The 22,249-nt window shown below is 35.6% G+C and overlaps 1 protein-coding gene and 1 long non-coding RNA gene across 2 annotated transcripts in view; both read right to left on the bottom strand.

Annotated features, from left to right (window-relative positions):
• LOC140754807 (NACHT and WD repeat domain-containing protein 2) overlaps positions 1 to 19,760 on the bottom strand; it is an 83,015-nt gene extending 63,255 nt beyond the window's left edge. Inside the window, exons 1-9 of the mRNA XM_073089917.1 lie at positions 19,513 to 19,760; positions 10,645 to 10,733; positions 6,870 to 7,015; positions 6,256 to 6,430; positions 3,806 to 3,950; positions 3,060 to 3,285; positions 2,519 to 2,629; positions 2,155 to 2,330; positions 1,618 to 1,772 (exon numbers count right to left, since the gene is read on the bottom strand). Coding sequence (XP_072946018.1) covers positions 1,618 to 1,772; positions 2,155 to 2,330; positions 2,519 to 2,629; positions 3,060 to 3,285; positions 3,806 to 3,950; positions 6,256 to 6,430; positions 6,870 to 7,015; positions 10,645 to 10,733; positions 19,513 to 19,615 — 1,326 coding nt within the window. The 5' untranslated portion in view covers positions 19,616 to 19,760. The remainder of the gene's footprint in view (positions 1 to 1,617; positions 1,773 to 2,154; positions 2,331 to 2,518; positions 2,630 to 3,059; positions 3,286 to 3,805; positions 3,951 to 6,255; positions 6,431 to 6,869; positions 7,016 to 10,644; positions 10,734 to 19,512) is intronic.
• On the bottom strand, positions 12,171 to 17,923 carry LOC140754717 (uncharacterized). Its single transcript, XR_012103690.1, has 2 exons — positions 15,727 to 17,923; positions 12,171 to 14,681 (listed from the first exon to the last, which is right to left on the bottom strand). It is a non-coding gene; the product is annotated as an uncharacterized LOC140754717 (long non-coding RNA).
• Positions 19,761 to 22,249: the final 2,489 nt, after the last annotated feature.

Genomic DNA, 22,249 nt, shown 5'->3' with positions numbered 1-22,249 from the left:
ACTACCCCCCACCAATAGTTTAGGCTGGGCTACTCAAAATGTCAAAAAAGTGAAAAAAAAATTCTAGCTCCCAGTGTTGCCAGTTAATTTGGATGAAAATAGTCAAATGTCATTACGACCCCCCCGACAAATACCCATGTAAAATATTTTCATTAAAAAAGTTTCTCCTTCTACTTTTTACATTTTTGAATGGAAAATTCCAAAAAAAGTATGAACGAAGAAAAAAAATCCTAAACCTGGCAACACTTCAAGTCACGCTCCACAACCGCCCCATACAAGGCGATTCGCTGAAATGTTGCCAACCTCAAAATATTTCAATTCAAAAAATGCGTTTTTTCATACATTTTACAAATTGCCTGACCAACGATCCGCCATCTGGTTAAAAAAATAAATAAATCCGATTTGGTTAAAATGAGCATATATCCGAGAAAAAAAAAACAAAAAAATTTAAAAAATATAAAAAAAACACATCAGTGCCACCCCGCGAACACACCTCGAAAAATGAAAAATTTCAAACTCAAATATCTCGGCGGCCATCTTGTTTTTTCAACTTTTTCCAATTTCATCGTATCAGTCGCCCTCAAATTAGCCAGAAACGATACCGATCTTGGATGGGTGCAAAATAAAAAAAAAAAGTTGCCCAATCCAGCTCGGCCGCCATCTTGAATTTTGAAAGTTTCAGATTTTTCCCATAGACACGGAGGCAAATAAAAAATTCCACTCATACATCAAACCCACCCCCCACCACTCCTTCAGGTCGAGGAAGTCGATTTTACGTAAAACTGAAAAAAAATTCCTGCGGCCAGTGTTGCCAGTCGACATCGACGAAAATGGTCAAATGTCATTACGACGGCCAAAAAAAATATTCCAGAGAAAAATTTTCATCAAAAATATTTCTCCTTCTACTTTTCATATTTTTGAATGAAAAGTTTGAAAATTTGTAAGAGTGGGGAGAAAAAAACTCAAACCTGGCAACACCTCGGACCGAGCCCCATGACCGCCCCGAACAAAGCAAATCGCCCAAACGTTGCCAACCTCCGAATATTTCACTTCAAAAAATCCGTTTTTTCGTACATTTTACAAATCGCCTAACAGACGACCCGCCATCTTTTTGAAAAAAAAAATAAATCCAGTTTGGCAAAATTGAGGATATATCCGAGAAAATTTTAAAAAATGGCAACAAAATATTAAAAATCCCAAGAGATACGACCTTCCAAAAACACCTCGAAAATTGAAAAATTTCAAACTCAAATATCTCGGCGGCCATCTTGGTTTTTCATTTTTTTCCAATTTCAACGTAACGCCCACCTAAATATTATTCGAAAAAGAAACAAACATCAGCATAAAGTCAATAAATGAAAAAGTTAAAAATTTTAAATCGGCCGCCATCTTGAATCTATGGCATCTCATATTTTTCCCTTTGCCTCGGGGGGGAGAGGAGAAAACCCGCCATAGACAACAAAGTCGCTCCTCGCCGGCATCATGGAGAACGGCATGTCAGTCAGTCAGTGGTAAGTTCAGGATTATATATATATAAAATAAAATACATAAAATTAAAATAATAAACTTAAAATAAAGCAAAATATCTAGGTCAGCTATTTGAAAACTTTGGACAACCTGTTGACAAATAGAAATCAGCGTAGGAGTAAGAGCACTGGAGTCAGGAGTAGTCCCAAGAAATCTTATGATGTTAGTCGGTCGAACTTCAGCGAACCAGGTATCCAGAGATGTGGCTGAGCTCTTCGCGAGAAGACTTGTCTTGCCACAACCACCTGGAATTGTTTTATGAGTAAATTATGCATTAATGCTTTTAAAATGATCCGTCATCATCAAAATAGTTCAAGATTGATTACAGACATGTGACAAAGTAAAGTCTAAGTCGGAATCCTTTTGTTTCTTAACTTAATCAATAGAGTTGATTACTACGATATTACTGCGCTATCCGAACCCGAAGACTATCTGAATGCTGTTAAAAATATCCTCATGGTGTTTCATCTTATTGATTTTTTGAGTATTTATTATTTACTAAAAAGTTATTTCACTCATGTGAATAAAATAAAAGCTTAATGAAATTACAATCTTAGTTACTGTTATTTAATTTGTAACTTTAAATTGAACTGTAGTCTTTTTATTTGGGTTAATTAATGCACTAACCTTCACCATACAAAACCAAAGGTTTGTCAGAACTATTCTTCATGTAGTTCTCAATATAGTTCAAGTCGTCTTCTCTGCCATGAAACACTTTAACAGAATTGTTACAGGCGTGGAGATGTTGGAGTATTTCTGTTACTATCTGACCTTGGGCGCTGCTATCTTCTTTACGCATAGCTCTGAAAGATATTTATATATTTTTAAATTTACTAACTTACTTAAAGGGTATAGAAATTCTGGCTTTTTAATTGTGTTTGATACTTTATCTTATGAACTGAATAACTTTCTAAAAGAGATGAAAGTTAATGGAAGAAAATCATAATTATGAAATTAATAATTATGTTTTATTTTATTTACAATGACTGACCTGTCAACCAGCTTGATGATATTCTTATAGAAATGAGATATAAAGTGGTTGAGGTATTCACCATGAGTCTCATTGTCGAGACCGTCTCGGCCGATCCATTCCACAGTGTACCTGTAAAGGTAAATAAATTGCATGTTATAAATATTATTTCATTGTTTCATTCATTCATGATTGGTTGATGAGCGACGGTAGTATTGTGGCAAATTGGAATAGACAAAACCTATGATTCAAAAAGGTCTCAAGGGTGTAAGTGTACCAACCAGAGATTCGCCAAACAGAGGTGTGTGACCTTATTAATTTTAATTTGAGGCTAAAACGTAAAATGAGGTCCTGTCCGAACAAAGATTTAAAAATATTCGAAATAGTTTAACTATTGCAGATCACGCATTTACTCTTGAACTTTCCTTTTTCGTTAAAGGTATCACGATATATATTTTGAGTTTTGAAGTTTTCTTTCAACCTTTAATCTGCTTGAACACAGCTACTTATAATATAGACGTCGTCTATTGGGATATTTGCCTTTCTTATACTAATTACTTACTTTTGTATATTAGTAGTTTCAATTTTTTCCGGCAGTCTGACATCTCTCAAATCAGCCAGTAATTTCGAAGCTTCGGCATCTAAACTTCTGTTGAGGATGTCCACGAAATTGCTTGCTTTCTTAAGATTCTGCAGATTTATGTTATTGATGTATCTCACGTAGGCTAAGCAATGATTCTTTGTGTTCTTTACGTTTAGAATCCCATTGATGACTTCTCGTTCAGTTACTGGAATAAGAAATTATACTATCGTTAGCATTTTTTTTAGATAGGAATACCTATTATGTATGTTACATATCTAATGCATAAAATGCAGCCCATGAATGACCTACTCGAAAGATCTATCAATCGTTGAGAGCCAAATGGATCCCTTCGTACAAGCAAATCTGCCTTGCTAAGGGTGATATTCCACTCGTCAAATATATATTTGTCCAAATTCAGTGCCCAAAATTTGATGAAGTCATCTAACTTTTTTGATCGAATGTATATTGGACTAAGATATTTGACCAGTGGAATACCACCCTCAGACCCCTTAAAGCAATAGATGGTACCACTACACTACTATAAGTTGGAGCCACGATTGTAGAATTGCAAAGATTTCTACGATCTTCATGTTAATTGCTTAAATTTTTATCCATTAAATTTTCCTTTGGTCCAAATGGAAATCCACTGGATATAAGTATTAAGTTATTTGTTCTCACTACGAGTTGAAGTATCTACTAAATTATCTTTCTTTTAAATGTCTTACCGGACATAAAGTAATTATGCATAGTATCTTTATCTATCTTTCCGGAGTTATAAAGTTGTAACGATGCCTTCCGGAACAGCTTCTGCATCTTGCCCAGCGTGTCCCACCAGATAGCCTGGTCCTCTGCTTGGAGTTTTGGTACTCTCTGAAAGGTAAAAAAATGGCTCATTTTCATATCATGAGAATTGCTTCGGCGATAGTTATTTCATCTATCATATTAGGAGGAAATTCATTATTTTTTTAACAAGTAAAGTGTTTTCAACAGCAAACAAAATTTTGATTAATTTCGTTTTCATTACATTATAATTATGCTTAATGCATGTTTATGCATTGCATATAAGAATTTTTTTATAATTTAGGAGTAGTAGACGAGCACGCAATCCACCTGGTAAGTGGCTACTGCCGCCCATGAGCATCTGTAATCAACTCCAGATACGATTAGATATTCCTGAGGTCGGCCACTGACTAAGCTGGAATGTATCGAATAATTATGTCTCCCTTGTCACAGCCTTCAATCCAGAACACAGCAGCGTTTAACACTGTTGTTATAGGCAGAAAAAGGTGTGGCGGTGTTGCCGCCGGAGACGAACCACAAAGGATTCTACCTTCATAATTTTCAACGTGTGTGCTTTACTACAAAGAGGTGACAGCCTAAGCAGTCGAGTTTCTTGACCACTAAGCTAGTGGTTAAGAAACTCGGCCTCTTGATCGAGAGGTTCGGGGTTCAACACCCAGGCGTGCACCTCTGAAATTGAATACCTGAAAAATCTTAAAAAAAAAAGTTTTCAAAGTTATGTGAAGTCTACCAGTACTGTCCAGTACGCACTTTGCCAGCGCGGTGGACTATGGCCTAATCCTTCTCATTCTGAGAGGAGACCCGTGCCCAGCAGTGATACAGTAATGGGTGATGATGATGATGATGTGCTACCACATCCTTCAAACAGGAATAATCTATAACTATATTGTAGATACCACCAAGATCACAACACTCCAATCCCAAAGAATCGTACCACTTCAAACTTTTTCCCATCAGTTTTAAATATCTCGACAAATTCATTGGACGGTGTCGAATTTAAAGTTAATCGTCCTAATAAATTGAACAATACACGACCTCTAAAACTTTTTCCAGATTTACATTTCATTACGGCACGAATATTAATCGATTATGAACCCTATATCCGGCGGAATAAGGGCTTAGTCACGAGCCTTCGTAAGTAAAATTGATTTGCGGTACAAACTCTGAAATTTTCAATGCCTTCGATTTATTCAGATTTAAATTGAAAGTTATTGTTGGAAGTTTGGAACAATAACGATTTATTACCCGATAACCCTTTACTTTCTTAAATAACTTTTGTTTAAAACAATTGAATAGGATAAAAAGAGCCTTTGTATCGGCCATGAACACAGAAGTTCTTTTTATATTTTAGAAGTACCAAACCCCAGATGAGGTAAGATTAGAGTCCTGCTAGTGAACATAGGCCACAGTTGCACTGCTACTCTTGAGGACTTGAGGCTTCTTCTCCATAACGAAATACCTTGTGAAGTGGTGGTTGTTGTATTGATATTCAAAAGTGCTCTGTAAAGTACCTATTTTGAATAAAAAAAATGATTTGATTTGATTCGACTGTTGAAAGTTCTTGGTTAAATATGTCTCCCTTACCCCACCATTCAAAGTGGAACACAGCAGCGCTTAACACTGCTGTTATTGGGCACAAATAGTTGTGAGGGTGGCGCCTCCGGAGTAGATCCACAAAGGGTTCTTATTCAAAATTTGAAGTGTAATCAAGGTTCTACATGTAATATGTCCTGTTTCATTTTATTTCTTTATTTTAATAACAGGTGGCGCTAGAAGGTGTAAAATTTAAAAGTTTTAACTATACCATCACTTGGTGGTATAATAGTAAAACCCACTCGTACTTCTAATTATAGTACTACTAACACTAATACTACTACTAGTACTACGACTTCTAACGACGTAATCCTATCTTAGTTAACTCAGAGTGCCGACCAATTAAAACTTAGTTCCGTGTTGATTCGTATTACACTAAAGTAGACGTACGTAATATAGATAACATTTATTTATTTAGTAGTATTGAATTAGGCTTTATTATGTAGTGTGAATTTATTATAGTTTAGTTACTGACGAATGGACTTGGACTACTCGACAGTCGACAAATTTACTTCGACAAATTTAATGGTTTGGGGTTAAAAACCTCGACAATATTTTTTATATTACAGACAGGTAAATCCTTTAAATTAGATTAGATTCCTACCTGAGGTTGGCCACATGCGTTGCTACCCCTGAGGACTAAGTTAGAATGCCTCGGATAAGTATCTCCCTTGAAGGGTGTGGCCCTTCAAAGCGGATCACAGCGGCACTTGCCACTGCTGTTATCCGGTAGAAATAGATGTGTTCTATCACCTTCAGTTTTGAACTATTTGCAACTTACCTTATTATTAAAATTGATGAGTATAGATGATATGGGTTGCAGAACAGACACAGGTGGTACAGCATTCGAGTCCTTTTTGTACCAGGTGTCCAGAAGAATGACATCCACTCCTCCAGCGGCGAGCTCGTCTCTCAACATCTGGAGTTCTGATGACAGCACGTAAGTTGGGATTGGCCTGGAATAAGCAGCATTTGTCGTTTAATTTAGCTTATCAAAAACGAACTTAAAAGCAGTGATAGACTAATGGTTGAAACGAATCGAGGAGGATTCGTTTCCTTGGTTAAAATCGCAAACATGCATCTGTGATTTTTCAAAGTTATGTGCGTATTAGAAGACACGCTCTTCTTATTTTTGAAAGCTATGTGCGTAATATAAATTAATTGTCACTTGCTTTAACGGTGAATGAATGAGCGATCAATAGAAAAAATCGCTTAAAGGAGTGAAGTCTACCAATTCGCAGTTTGCCAGCGTGGTGGACTATGGTCTAAATTTTTCTCACTCAAGGAAGAGATCCGTGCCCAGCAGTGAAACAATAATGGATTGACGACGATTTTCTACTTAGCAAGCTTATGTCCTACAGTTTGAATCTTAAAGACGGTAGATAGATTACTAACCTATATCCATACTTTTGTCCCAAGAAAACCACAAAGTTCGGTCCCATTGACAGCCGTTGGCAATTCTTAATCTCCCTCATGCAAAGCTCTGTTGTCATGTGATCATCAGTGGCTTCATCTCGCACGCCCCAACGCATGTCCACTACCTGGAAGTTGAAAAAATAGACGCATGAAAAAAATAATATTTTATAGTATAGGAGTAGCAGACGAGCATGCAGTCCACTTGATGGTAAGTGGTTACTGCCGCCCATGCGCATCTGTAATCGCCCAGAGAGGATAAGATATTTCTACCTGAGGTCGGCCACAGATGCGCCGCTACTCCTGACGACTAAGCTGGAACGCCTCGGAAAAGTATGTCTCCCTTACCACAGCCTTCAAACCAAACCATAGCAGCGCTTGATACTACTGTTAATAGGCAGAAATAGGTATGGCGGTGGTGCTACCGGAGTCGAACCACAAAGCTTTTTCAATTCAATTAAATTAAATTCATTTATTGCAGGATAAAGTGGAATACATATTGACACCTTAATTCGCAAATCAGCCAACTCCACTTTTTGTCAAAATTTTTTTTTTATTTAATTTGATAGTAAATGGCGTTGAACGATATCAAAATTAATAAAAAAAAAACATTTTGACAAAAAGTGGAGTTGGCTGATTTGCGAATTAAGGTATCGATATGTGAAATACATTAGTTAGGGTCTATCACCTTTTATTATGGACATTTATGGATTGCAGTGGATGCTTACCAACAGTTGGTTTTAATGCTTGTTGTATATTTGCTACTTGTATGTGTACAGTTCAAGAGATATATCCCTATGTCAGACAGACGCACATACGAACACCGGACTCTTAGATATATTGGGGTTAATATATTCACCGTTTGGACACGGACCACTAAAAAGGTTGGTTTCAAAAGAGCTGCAATTCCAACCCAACCCAAAGGCCATAGTTCATACCACAAGGGTATCGCATTTACCAAAGTTGCAGTAATTAAACTGCCAACGAAGCTTCAGCGAACAGTAGGTCGAGGTCACACGAAAGGACGCGAATGCGATAGCGAAAATCGATAAAAATCGTAATATTTCGCCGCTTCTTCATCGCTTTTGTAATTTGAAAAGTTCTATGGGTCTCTTCAATTGATGTTATGGTTCTTTTGCAATGGTCAATGATAATGACGTCACTTATACTTTAGATTTGTAATAAAATGAAGTAAAATGATTTTCACATGATTTGAAGTAATGTGAAGGTGGTAGAACCTTTTATGGTTCGACTCCGGCACCACCACCACACCTATTTCTGCCTCTAACAGCAGCATTAAGCGCTGCTGTGTTCTGATTTGAAGGGTGTGGTAAAGGAGACAGACTTTTACGAGGCGTTGAAGTTTAGTCCTCAGTGGGTAGGCTGGTAGCGGCGTATCTGTCGCCGACCTCAGGTAGAAATATCTAATCCTATATGGCTTTGATTACGGATGTCCATGAGTGGCAGTGGCCACCTACCATCAGGTGGACTGCATGTTCGTCTGTTACTACCATGTCATAACAGAATCACCACAACCTATGGGTATTTGTTATTAAGTCTAGAGAGAATTGGCGTAATACCCGATGTCGGCAGCAGATATTTTGAAGACTAACACACATGCCACGTAACTCTCTCCCTTACCACACCCTTCAAACCAGAACACAGCAATGATTAACTCTGCCGCTATTAGACAGAAGTAGGTGGACGCCTCTGGAGTTGTACGAAGGATCCTACCTTTAAAGATATACAACCAAGTGCTTAGAATATTTTTTGGAAATAAAATTGAAACGCTTCATATAAATGTCAAATTCACTCTTCAAATCACCAGGCTTTAGCAGAAAACAAATCTAAACAGAAACCGTAAGATTGTAAAACATTGAATATTGTACGAACATTACTACCACCTTCAAAGTTTTATAATCAATTTCAAAGACTTTTGTTTATTTGAAAACGACTTATATAAGTGTTGGCTTTACACTCAATCCATTCGAATCCAAATAAGATTAGATTCCTACCCGAGATCAGCCAGAAACATGTTGCTAAATCAGATTTAAGGTGAAATAACTCATATAATTTATTCTGCTTTACCACATTCTTAAAACCAAAACACTATTAGGCTTATTAGGTAGAAGTATGTGGTCACTCACCACAGGAGTCTAATCATGAAAGTTTCTATCACCTTTAAAGTTTTATAATCAAATCCTTAGATTATTTGTGTGGGCTTTACACTCAAATCAGAATATAAATCCTAACCGAAACTGTAAGATTGTAAAACATGGAATATTGCATGTTTAGTGGACGCACGTGCGTTTCCGTTACAGGAATAGCTGGTTATCGGTAATAGCCGCTGTTTACAGATTACGTTCCTGCAATAGCTCGGCTCACGAGATGGTTTATGGAGCTTGAGCTTGGTGCTTTCTAGTTCATGTGGTTATGGAATATCTTTTGAATTTGAGAGGGCGGATGGATGAGAAAATGCCCACATTACTTTATATCTAGTTTTAGAAAATAACGAAGTCCCCATTCAAATTGGATCAGTAGAGTCTGTGAAAATCGTGGACATATAAACCTACCCTATTTATCAAAACACAGTGTTAATTATTTCTATAAATTAATGGAACAGTCACATCACAAATAAATCCAAAAGTATCAAATTCAATAGTATTAATAACATTTCGAAGATAGGATCATTATCTGTTAGAATTTTCGTCTCCAACCTGAAGATTATATTATTGGGATTCGTATAACTCGGTTCCCGAAATCGATTCACATGTCCGTTCTAAGCTCTGTTTAAAAAGCTTTACTCAGAAAAATGTCGGGTATATTAAGATTATAGAGAGACGAATCAAAGGGCCGTTAAGGAGATTATATTTCTATAATATGTATTTCTTAGTTAAAAGTCGTGGCTACGCAGCAAAGAATGTTAGTGGATTGAAATTAGAAAACTTAATGTTAAACTTATTAAATATAATAACAACATTAAATACACATACTCATACAACGCTCATACAATAAGTCACACAAACACACGTACTCACACAAACACCCACACATGCGCGCACGCACACACACACACACACACGCACACACACACACAACACATATAGGCATACCGGACATAAATTCGAAGCTTGTGGTTCGACTCCGGCGGCACCACCGCCACACCTATTTCTGCCTCATAACAGCAGTGTTAAACGATGCTGTGGTCTGGGGTGAAGGTTGTGGTAAGGGAGACATACTTTTCCGAGGCGTTACAGCTTGGTACTCAAGGGTAGCGGTGCATCTGTGGTCGACCTCAGTTAGGAATATCTAATCCTGTATGGGGTTGATTACAGATGTCCATGGGCGGTAGTAGTCACTTACCATCAGGTGGACTGCATGCTCGTCTGCTACTCCTATGTTATAAAAAACAGTTGATAGAACTGTTCGTGTTTCATAGCAAAGACTGTTTCTTTTTTCAGTCTGTCAGTGGTAACCTAGTTGTTTGAAATTAAAAAAATCTAGGAATCCGAGGTTCGAATCCAAGTCGCAGACACCTCAGATTAGTAAGTCATGAGCATATTACAAATTAATTACTTCATACCGGCGAAGTAAAACATAATGAAACTAAGCAATTGATGATAAATTGAACGGGTTCATGAATTTCAGAGGACAGCAGTGTACTTCTAAAGTAAACTCTTCTTCTTATTCTTCTAAAGAAGAATTTTCTTTTTCTTCTTAAGTAAACTCTTCTTCTTCTTCTAAAGTTAATTCTTACCTGAAATTCTAGGCCATGCTTCTCCCTGCAGTAGTCCTTGATTCTGGGGTAACATTTTGCCATAAGGGTGTTTCTTTCCATCGTGGTATCTGAAATATCAACAATCTGAGATGAAAATCAAATAAATAATAATATCAATGTCATCTTTTGTTTGAACTTAAAGTTACGGGATGATTTTTAAAAAATCCTTTTTTAGTGCTCACATTTCATAAAGAAATTCCGTGCATATATTTTACGGCAGAGTACGACTCCCATGTATGGTATGAATGTATGGTCCCTCTATTTGTAAAATTTTGCCGCCTGCTAAAAATACACGTAACGACTTAAATACATTCTTTTTTGATTTTGGACGCTTAAATTCTCCTATTTTTGAAAAAAAATCCTCTTAAAAGGTCGCGGGTGGACTTAGTACATAATTTAATTTCTGAGAGCTTGTATCTGCTAATGTCCCTCGACCATATATTATATGACCATTTTGCATAACAATGGATGGATGGAAATCAATCTAGCTAGATTACATTTTTAGAAAAAGTCGTTTTAAAAAATACCGAGCTAAGGTCTGTCAGGTACTTTATATTATTTATTTATTTATTTATTTATTTATTGTTAAAACTAGTTATAGTGCTTAAGTGCTTAATACCTACGCTTTTCTACGTCATATTAGCAAAATTAAGTAGTAAAAGAGGGTAGATAAACCACAATCTATACTAATACCCTATAGCTGTAAAGATTTATTGATGGTGAAATAATCTAGCTAATGCCTGATAAGCTAGACCATCCCTTTAGGTAACTAACTGCCAACGATCACGCAATGTTTAGTTCTAACATGGATAAAGCTAAAATGTATAATTTTTAGTTGTATTTTTTTTTAATAATATAGGAGTAGCAGACGAGCATGCAGTCCACTGATGGTAAGTGGCTACTGCCGCCCATGGACATGTAATCAAACCCATATAGGATTAGATATGACCTGACGTCAGCCACAGATCCCCTGCTACCAGTGAGGTCTAATCTTGAGCGCCTCAGAAAAGTATGTCTCCCTTACCACATCGTTCAAACCAGAACACATAAGCGCTTAACACTGCTGTTAGCCAGAAATAGATCTGGGGGTGGTGCCACCAGAGTTGAACCACAAAGGGTTCTACCACCAAATAACATCAAATACTATTACGAATGGAATAACATCAAAGGCCATTATAAAAAAATCGAAAAAAAAACAGCTCCTCCTACATAGATAAGTAAAGATTACTCACTCCTAACAAGAAAATGTACCCAGTTTTGAGAATTGAAATAGTTGCGTAAAAAAGTTTTGCCACATCTCCGTGCTAAAATGTCCCTAAAATATTTGAAATAATTATTCATTTATTATGTAAATTACGCAGTATTAGTTATTTATTCGTAAATTTTCTCTAAAAATGTTTTTATTTGTCAAGAATTAAAAAAAAAGAACTTACTAATAAGCCGTTTGTGGCTTCATTCAATTTCGAGGCGGCGAAGTATCTTTACTAATTATTAAAACGCTCAGAAGGAATTCCAGAAATACAATATATTCTTCCATAATCATCAACATTTACATTATTACATCTTTATCCACTATTATTTTATCATATCTCCATTATAAAAGACATTGCAAATATCAGCTGACATTTCATAACTCAAAGCAAGACTCCACATTCCAAAATATAAAATAGAAAAGTATTTAATAAGTGACGTAAAGTATTAACAACCAGCAATATAAATGGATCAATGCGATGTGCCTGTAACATTCGGCCATCCGACAAAGTAACGAGTCCCCTCGTTATTCAATACATCAAACTTCTGACTGCTGGTCAGCGTTATTTGATTGTGCATCTCGAAGTATACCTATCTGAGATCGCAGTGCAATACTTTCGAACATTCAGCATCTCAACCGCTGTTTTTTTTTTATTTGTAGAAGAATATTAATGGTAATCTCCGCTTGACTCAGTACTCGTAAGATTGTGGAATATTATTATTCCTGTTTAATAGATTCTTCCAAAACAAATTCTCGTTTATTTTTCTCTTCAGCCCGTCGCCATCCATTGCTGGATGTCGGCTTTTCCATTGGTCTTATACAAGTCCCGATCTCGCACTGTTCTCATCCAATCTCTTCAAGCCAATCGTACGATGTTGTCCGTCCATCTGCATGGTTGTGTGTCCACTTTTCTGTGGCTCGGTAGACGGCTTAAGATGCCCAGCCTATCTGCATTTTAGTACAGGAACGCTGTTCCCTACATTGCCTACCTTTGTCATCTTTCGGAAAGTAACATTGGGGTTAGAAGTAGTTCATTCTCTGAAACTAAAACTTATTGAAAGACCAAGGCAAATATTTAAAAAAATATGTGTGGTACAACACCACAAATAGGTGATTCCCTCTGAGATTATTTTTGTTGTAGCTATCAACCAGTACTAAAATGGTTCTTCATATAAAATTTCGTAAAATCAATATATTTCAAAGTCTGTCCAGTACGATTCATGTTTTCTAAATTTTTCGGATGATTGTTTCTCATCACTTGACGCAGCTTACATTCACTTACAAATTACTCTATCTAAATGACTTTGACCTACATGACTTTCCGTAATATAGAAGTATTCAGCTATTAATTTTTCATCTTTACTATTTCCATCGATAATTTTTAATAAATCTATTTTCCAGCGAATTGTTGTCGGCTGTTCGTTCTTTTAATGTCCTCAAAACACTCACTAAGGTACCCATCGATGTTGCAAGAATTGTCCATCTATTTGAGAAAATCGGCATTAACTATTAATATTCTTGCTTAATACTGATTACTTTAATCCAAAGGTTAAAGCTTCTTTGTCAAATTATTCATACATTATTATTCTCTAGAGCGCGTGAAGCCATAATTAGTGTTGTTCAGAACGGTCCTTCATGGCATATGTAATTATTACACCTAACCCATACTCTGATAGGTCCTGAAAAAAAAAAATCCCCCGGTTTAGTTCATATCCAAAGAATGGTTCCATATCCAAAGAAGTCTTAAATCCTATAAATCTATTTTTAAAGTTCTTAAATGCCGCTTCTTCTCTTGCTCATATAAACAATTTCGAGCCCCAACAATTTTTTCAAAGTATTTTGTTGATTCTTCGTTGGTGACTTATCTTGAATTTACTTTATTTTCGATGAAGATACAAGCCTTCAGCATCTTTACATTCAATCCAAATCTTAGCCGTTGGTATTGTTTTTGATTTTTCACTGTATTAGAATTAGCATTAGCAATCACATTTAATTTATATGACACATACTGCTTTCCAGCAAATTATCTTTTAGGATCGGTTCGCTCGTATCTTACTAACAATTTCCGTAAGATGCATTCGCTCGATTCCTCCCCGTTCCCCACGTCAGTCAGCTTTATAACGCCGTCTGGAATACACACTTTCACGAAGTATCTACTGTGTGTTAACTTATTGGCGTCTCTGACTCGTTAAAATATACAGTTGACATGAACCTCTGAGATTTTGCCGGTACAGCATGAACTCCAAAAATTTATATAGCCAAACATAGAACCACCTCCTTCAAAAATCGATAAAAATTAAACAATTCTATTTGTGTTCATCATTCTGCAGTTTCATTATCAACCTTTACTTAATCGTATGTTTGCTTCATTTTTATTATAATAGGTATAGAATGTCTACTTGACGTCACCAAAGCCTCTATCGATGTTGAGTATGTTGTTCCTCTATCAATGGATTGACTCTTCGAAGGAAACAGATCCGTGGAAACCCCCATCTTTCTTCCCTATCTTAAGGAATAAATAAAGTTCATTTCTAATATTCCACTAGAATCATTATTTCCGCCTTGAACATAAAGTCTATGTCTTCAACTTTTTTTTAAACTTGTGTCCTGGCTCCTTATATCCATCAACGCCTTCTTGAAATGCCTCGAAAACTGTTCTCTTAATTATTTCATCATTAGCACTGACTTTCACATTAAGTCTTCTTATTTTATTCAATTAATCCGTTGTTAATTCGTATTAGTTGTCTCATAAAAACACTTGCTTCTAAAAATAAATATTACATAAGCCGATGATGAATATTTTGTACAGTTACATATATCTAAAACCCTACTTTATTTTAATTAGCCCAATATCCGTAGACTTTGTAATATGGCCTGGGGTTTGATTCGTCTATTTAGTCTTGGAATAAGTTAACTAATATCGCACGATATTTGTGTCAAGGTATATAGGTAATTTGTGTCAATTAATTTAACGTGTTAACTGTTCACATCACTTATTTTATACTCGTATAAATATGGTCTTCCAATTATTTAAATTTAAATCACTATTTCAATATTATTGAATAAAGAGGATCATACAGTTACATTTTTGTCTGAACTTAAATTTAATTTCAATTTCACATCAATAAAATGAAAACATATACATAAACATACGTATTTTATTATGCTCTGAAATTATATATCGTTACCACTATTCTATCCCTGTGGCTTTGTAATATCTACTTTTAATTACTCAGTTAAGAAATAACTAAATTTGTCACATAACACTCATGCATGGAACACTCTCTCTCATGGACCAAGCTCATGTGCTATGTAGACAGTATAGATATCCTTACACTGTTACTTCTCATTATTCAATATCATAAATTTCATTAAAATAATTGCATGAATATATACGTATGTTAAATACACGTAAATATCATTATAATAATTATTTGTACTCATCTTATAAAAGTAAAATGTAATTATATGCTCCATTCAAATAAAACATTACTACCTCATCATTCATGTAACATTTAGTACAATATGTTATTTGAAATAATAAATAGATATAAACTATCTATTGTCTTTAAATGTTAATCATCACTTAAAAGAGTAAACAGGATCAGCAAAGGTTTAATTACACATACTATAATTCTGTATGTTCTACCATTTCGAGCAAGTGAAGTAATAAGTATGGGGTATTCTTTGTTATAAAGTACACTTTGAATTCAGTATCAACTCTAAACTCAGGTTATATTTTGATTTTCCTGATTTACTGTTGGGATCACGTTGACAAAATTCTAACTGAAAATGTTTTCACTACTTACATATTTTATATCATATGAATCTACATATTTCATATATCTAATCTATTATATTTTACTTCGTTAGTCTAATTGTCCTTTAGTCTATTTTTGATAACGTGCTGCTGTGTTTATCTCTTCTCTATACTCTCTTATCCATATCTTCTTATTTTCACATTCATAAAACTCTTCAGAAACATTATTTTGTGCGGAGTAGGAAACCATAATCTCTTAAGGACTTTTGCAAAATCTTCCAAAATTAATCAGTAGAAAAAGAGTAGGTACTTTGATTTATAAAGCACTGTACTTTTAGTATCACTTCTGTAAGGAACGAATACTTTTCGTTTAAGGTGATTATTGAAGTGCAGTAACGTAGACACGAGTTATTCATTTTGCTTTAACAGTTTTTCTTTAACAAAAGCAATCTTGATTAAGATTTTCATTATTATTCGACCTTAAATTATAATAATGAATAGTCTGTCAATTTCCCTCTTCTTTCATTATCACGTAGAAACGTTGGGACTTAACACATTTCCCGTAATGAATGGCTTGCGATCTTTTCTGAAGAAACTTCGGCCGCGATGCTGATCATAACAAGTTCTCAGACTATGTGTGGAAATACTTCGGCTGCAGTGCTGATCATAACAAGCTCTCGGACTATACCTGGCACTTCGGCTGCAGTGCTGATCATAACAAGCTCTCGGACTATATCTCAGCTGCGGTGTTGGTCATAACAAGCTCTCGGACTACATCTGGAAATACTTCGGCTTCGTTGCTCATCATCACTGGCTTTTTAACTTCTGCAGTTGGCTACGAAGACCATCTAAAGTGCATTTATGGATGGATAACTTCACTTTGTTTATCTTCCTTTATCTGAAACTTACACATGAATCCTATGTAATTGTTCGTTTAATTAATTTTACATTATCTATCGTTTATGGGGTTTATTTCAAAGAAGTTAAATATATAAGGCTGTAGATAGGGTCTTATCAGTATTTTCATAAAAACGATCATCCTGGTTCATACTGACACCATTTCGAATTGGTGGTAATAATTGGAATTGGTATTGGTAGTATGGAATTGGTAGTCAAGGATGATATTTTATTTTGCCATGACCACCAATTCTAAACCTCATTACATACGACGCACTTTTACAACATTGATATTATTGCGCTCAGACAAAGACAAAAAAACATCCAAATAAGTTTAGTAGTAATAACCCTAAGAATAAGCCATGCCATAGGAATGTCAGGTTGTTAGAACATTTGGTCTGATTTTGTTATGGTGTTTTAAATACAATTTCAATTAATTTATGAAACTATTCAATAATGCACACCGCACCAGCTGGTTTGTATAACGATGTGAGTATCTTCAATTTATAAGTATTTTAAGTTCAAGACGTACGAATTAAAAATTAAAATTTGTAAGATTAATCGCGAGAACTAAAAGTAAAGTCAAGTTCAAACATCTATTCACAATATTTAATTCAAAACAGACATAATGTGCCGAATAGAAGAAGCAATATTGATATAAAACAAATAAAATTACAATATTATTTCTAAATACATTGGACCGACGAAAAAAAAGGCTTTTGTTATATTCCCCTGATCAGTTGCTAAGCAACGATTGTTGGTAAACATTCTTCCAATTTCGCTGGGGTATAGATAGTTCAATGTCTTTAAATGTTTATTTACATGTGAAATGTGAAATTTGCGAAATTATGACGCCTCGATTTTTATGAAAAATGCAAAAATACATCACGTAATTCAAAACAAAATAAAAATCAGTAGAAGCGAAAAAAAGATTAAACTTGTATCGAACATTTTAAAACAGAATATTTCTTCTCATAACATATTCACATATTTCAACATTCTTTCAGTATTAATTTACTTCATAAATTCATTCGACTATAATTTCAATTATCGTGTATTCTACATTACTTCTTTAAATCGTTTACAAAAATAGCAAAAATAACATGACCTTTGAGGATCCATCATCCGTGGGCGTTGCAAAAACAGTATATTTTTGCAGTAATCCCACTTCTGAGCTATTAAAACGCTCAGAAGGAATTCCAGAAATACAATATATTCTTCCATAATCATCAACATTTACATTATTACATCTTTATCCACTATTATTTTATCATATCTCCATTATAAAAGACATTGCAAATATCAGCTGACATTTCATAACTCAAAGCAAGACTCCACATTCCAAAATATAAAATAGAAAAGTATTTAATAAGTGACGTAAAGTATTAACAACCAGCAATATAAATGGATCAATGCGATGTGCCTGTAACATAATCTATGTCCTCCTAGTAAAACTTCAGAAAATACATACATATACTTGAAATTGAACCCAAAGTCCCGTATTTTGAATTTATACCACTAGTCTATTACAGTCACTAAAATATTCAGATATTTGTCAAATTACAGTCGCGGTGGAACCAAGTATCTCTTGTCACGCTATGTTTAATACCCTTGTAGGGGTTGAAAATACTATTGTAGGTATGTATTTTGTTATGTGAGACTATTACCTATTTTGAATGAACCTATCAGTTCGATTTCAAAGACACTGACACAGCTATTTCTGTCTAATAGCAAAGTTATGGACTGAAGTGATAGCCTAGTTAGTTAAAACAATAGCGAGGTCCGAAGTTTGATTCCCAGGCACGTACCTTTGCTTTTCTAAGTTATGTACTTGTTAAAATAATTAATTATCCCTTGCATGAACGGTAAAGAAAAATCGTCATCGAATAGTATTCAAAAATTGTGTGAAATCTATCAAATCGCATTTGGCCAGCACAGTGTAAGACCTCAGTTGACTTTGACCCCTGTCCAGTAGTGGAACATTCCCAAAATTTAGATGAATCCAATAACACCTCATATGTTAAAATCTATCAAACAATTTGAGCTTTAGCGTGCCAAGAATGGTACATACATGTGCGCGAAAAACATTACCTTCCGCATTTGTGTAAAAACCGTCGATGCAGTTGTATTGCAGCCAAAAATCAGTCACGCAACCAACACTTCTCAAAAGTAATGACTGTTTGAATATTAATTTCTGAAGTAGGTCAAAAGGTAAATCATAAATCTACAACATGAGTCGAAGATACAATGAATATAGTCGATAAATGTATAAAGTAGTAAGTTTGACTAAAGTTACACGGATTTGTTATTTATTGCGTTTATAAACGCGATTTTGATGTGCTAAAACCACGCGAATATTTAAAGGCGTTTTAGGGTGCCGTCTGTCCGCCTGTCATATGGGTCTATCTCTTGAACCGTAATAGATATACGTTTGCGTAGGTATAAAAGATTTTTTTACAGAGTATGTATAACGGTGGCAAATATATTAAAATAAAAAAACTAAAAAAAAGGGAGTCACCACGCGAGGAACCGCTATTTTTCGACGTTTTTTTCGAACGAACGAACGAACGACGTCGACGACGACTTTTAACTTATTTTTTAACAAATATTAAAATGAAAAATCAATGAAAATTGGATAATAAAGAACGATACGTGCGGGGGTTTGGCGTGGTAAACTATCCCCAAAGCACTTTTCTTTCTATAAGAGAAAATAGAAACTTTTTTAGTTTTATTACGTCATTTGTTTCCAAGTTTGTCAATATATGATTTCTTGAAGAATGCGTCATAATTGTCGATAAATTAAAAAAAAAGCAATAAAAATATGAAAAGTCTTGCCGTGAAGAAAAGTTAATAAGGTTTTTTGTCTCCTAAAAAACAGGGTATTACGTATCCTCATCTATGATATGAAGCCCGCCATAGTTAGGTATAAATAACTGACCTGTGAACGTAGAGCTGGTGAATATCCTGACGATCTTGGAGCTGACTGGTGGCAGAGACTTCAGAGAGCCTCCGAAGATCAAGTCTACAGTGCGGTCGTCCATGGCTCTGTCTCAAAAATCTGTAATCAATTTTATATCTCTTTTAAAAACCAACACATATCCACTTTCAAACATCTGAATTTGGAACTGTTCTGGGTCTGGCTGTTCGTGTATTCGCCGTTGTGTGTGTCCACGGCACCCAGGACACATAATCATAGTATGAGGCCATGAGTGCAGAAAGCGACTTTTTATTTTACTTAAAAAGCAAAATCTTGAATAGAGCGAAGCGAAGAATCTAAAAACATCTAGTACATAATTATGTTATATGTTCTATGACTGAGTATCAGAGCGCATCAAAAGGTTTTCCGTTTCAACATCAAACGGTGGCACATCCAGAATTATCGTTCAGAGAAGCAACGTTCCCCGAAGTCATATCTTGGGTTTCAGATTAGCACCGTAGCGATTTTAAGCTTTATCTTCCTGTTCTACTATATTTATAGATTCTGTGTCTGTTTGTCTATGGCCTATATGGTAAGAATTATTTAGTAAGTGAAAATCAAAATCAATAATTGGCAAATTTTCTTTTCAGTATTAAGTATATTATATTTTTTATATTATACAATATTATATTTTTAGTATTTATTGTTCTAGCAGCCACCGTTATTCATACGTACTCAATAAAAACTCAAGCTATTACGGTTTACGAGATACATTCCTGTGACAGATGCAAAGACTGCGGAGGCTTAGTAATAGGGTACTGATTTTACACTTTGGGTACCGAACCCTAAAATTGCACCAAAAATGTATCTTAGCTATATTTTCTAATTGTTTCTATCCTTTAAAACTCTGCTCTTAGAGATGTTCCATGACCCTAAACCTACCTCAAACAGAATACCCTAGCATATTAAATTCCGATCACAGCTCTACTAACTAATGACTAAATCACTAAACACTTACTTTTTTTTTTTTTACAATATAAGAGTAGCAGACGAGCATGCAGTCTACCTGATGGTAAGTGGCTACTGCCGCCCATGGACATCTGTAATTAACCCCAGATAGGATTAGATATTCCTACCTGAGGTCCGCCACAGATGCGCCGCTACCCCTGAGGACTAAGCTGGAACGCCTCGGAAAAGTATGTCTCCCTTACCACACCCTTCAAACCGGAACACAGCAGCGCTCAACACTGCTGTTATTAGGTAGAAATAGGTGTGGCGGTGGTGCCGCCGGAGTCGAACCACAAAGGGTTCTACCACCTTTAAAATAATGTTTATTAATATAATGTTAGCAACGACGGTAGAAGAAAGAAGAATTGTCAAATGAGGGTATTAACTAAAAATAGGCGTATATAAGGGCACTGTAGATCGCCTTCTGGGCAGTTATTTTCCGACTATTGTAAAGAACGTTACTCTGCCACTTTTGTTGTCGAATCTATAATTTGTATGCTTACTTGTTTTTTTGTTAACTTAGTAAAGTAAAATTGTGAAGCAAAATGTTCTCGGTTTATAAACGTTGTTTTTAAATAATTTCCTGACGATTATTTCTAACAATAAATAAAAACCCAAAGCGCCAATCATACCAGATCCTTTAAGTTCTTATCAAAGGGAATCAATATCAACCATCTGCCCTGCTATCGAATGCAATCACCATAAAATAACCCATAAAATAACTCACGCCATTATAACATCTGTTGTTTTGAAAATAAGCACCAAAATTCTGTGACACATAAGCAGATGTGGATGATATCCCAACATTGCATTTGTAATCGCTGATAAGTTTGCGAAATTTCATTTTACATGCATGGATATATTTTATGATATGTACTATCAATATGTTTCGAAGAGTAAAAAAAAATGGTGAATATTTTTCTTATAAAATAGAAGTAGCAAACGAGCGTGCAGTCCACCTGATGGTTAGTACATACTGCCGCCCATGGACATCTGTAATCAACCCCAGATAGGATTTTTTACAAGTAATAAGTAGCAAACTGGCATGCACCACATGATGTTATGTGGTCACTGCAGTTTATAGTCAAACAAACACGTCCAATCTCAAATAGATTAGAAATCGTCAATATCATTCAAAGTTGAACGTGGATTCATGAGCAATAAGATGGTCGACTCGAATAATGTGTCTTTGGCAACCAGACCTCCTCCACCGAAACAAAATACATGAAGAACACGCTGCGTCACGGCGGGTTTTGCAGATGGCGGTGGTCCCCAGGCGAGTTCCAATGGTTCTCATCATAATCACCATCATTAACAACTCATTACTGTCCCACTGCTAGGCACGGGTCACCTGGACAGAGCCCGACGGAGCAACGCGCTAAGAGGACTCCGGTTGCGTTCCTCTGGAGATCCCGGAGTCCTTTACGCTGCGCCGAGGACGGCCACCGGGAGGGTTTTAGTGCGGTAAGAATCCCACATAACTCTGTTTCGCTCCCACGGCATCGGATACCTTTCAAAGGATTCCCCCTCGAAAACAAAAAAAAACACTGCTTTTATGGCTCTACCACCTTTCAATGGTCTAAGCTCCTCACTCTGAGAGGAGAAACGTGCCCAGCAGAGGGACATTAATGGGTTGACAATGAAATCCACCGATACAAGATTTTCCTAATACAGTTCTACTATAATGATTAACACATACACTTACCATGAGTTTTCGAAACATCCCACAATTTAACTTTACGTTTACTCA

This window comes from Epargyreus clarus, unplaced genomic scaffold (genome assembly GCF_041222505.1).
Source record: "Epargyreus clarus isolate Ecla_fem2 unplaced genomic scaffold, WU_Ecla_fem_2.2 ptg000031l, whole genome shotgun sequence".
NCBI lineage: Eukaryota > Metazoa > Arthropoda > Insecta > Lepidoptera > Hesperiidae > Epargyreus > Epargyreus clarus.
This window is presented reverse-complemented; position numbering and strand designations above follow the sequence as displayed.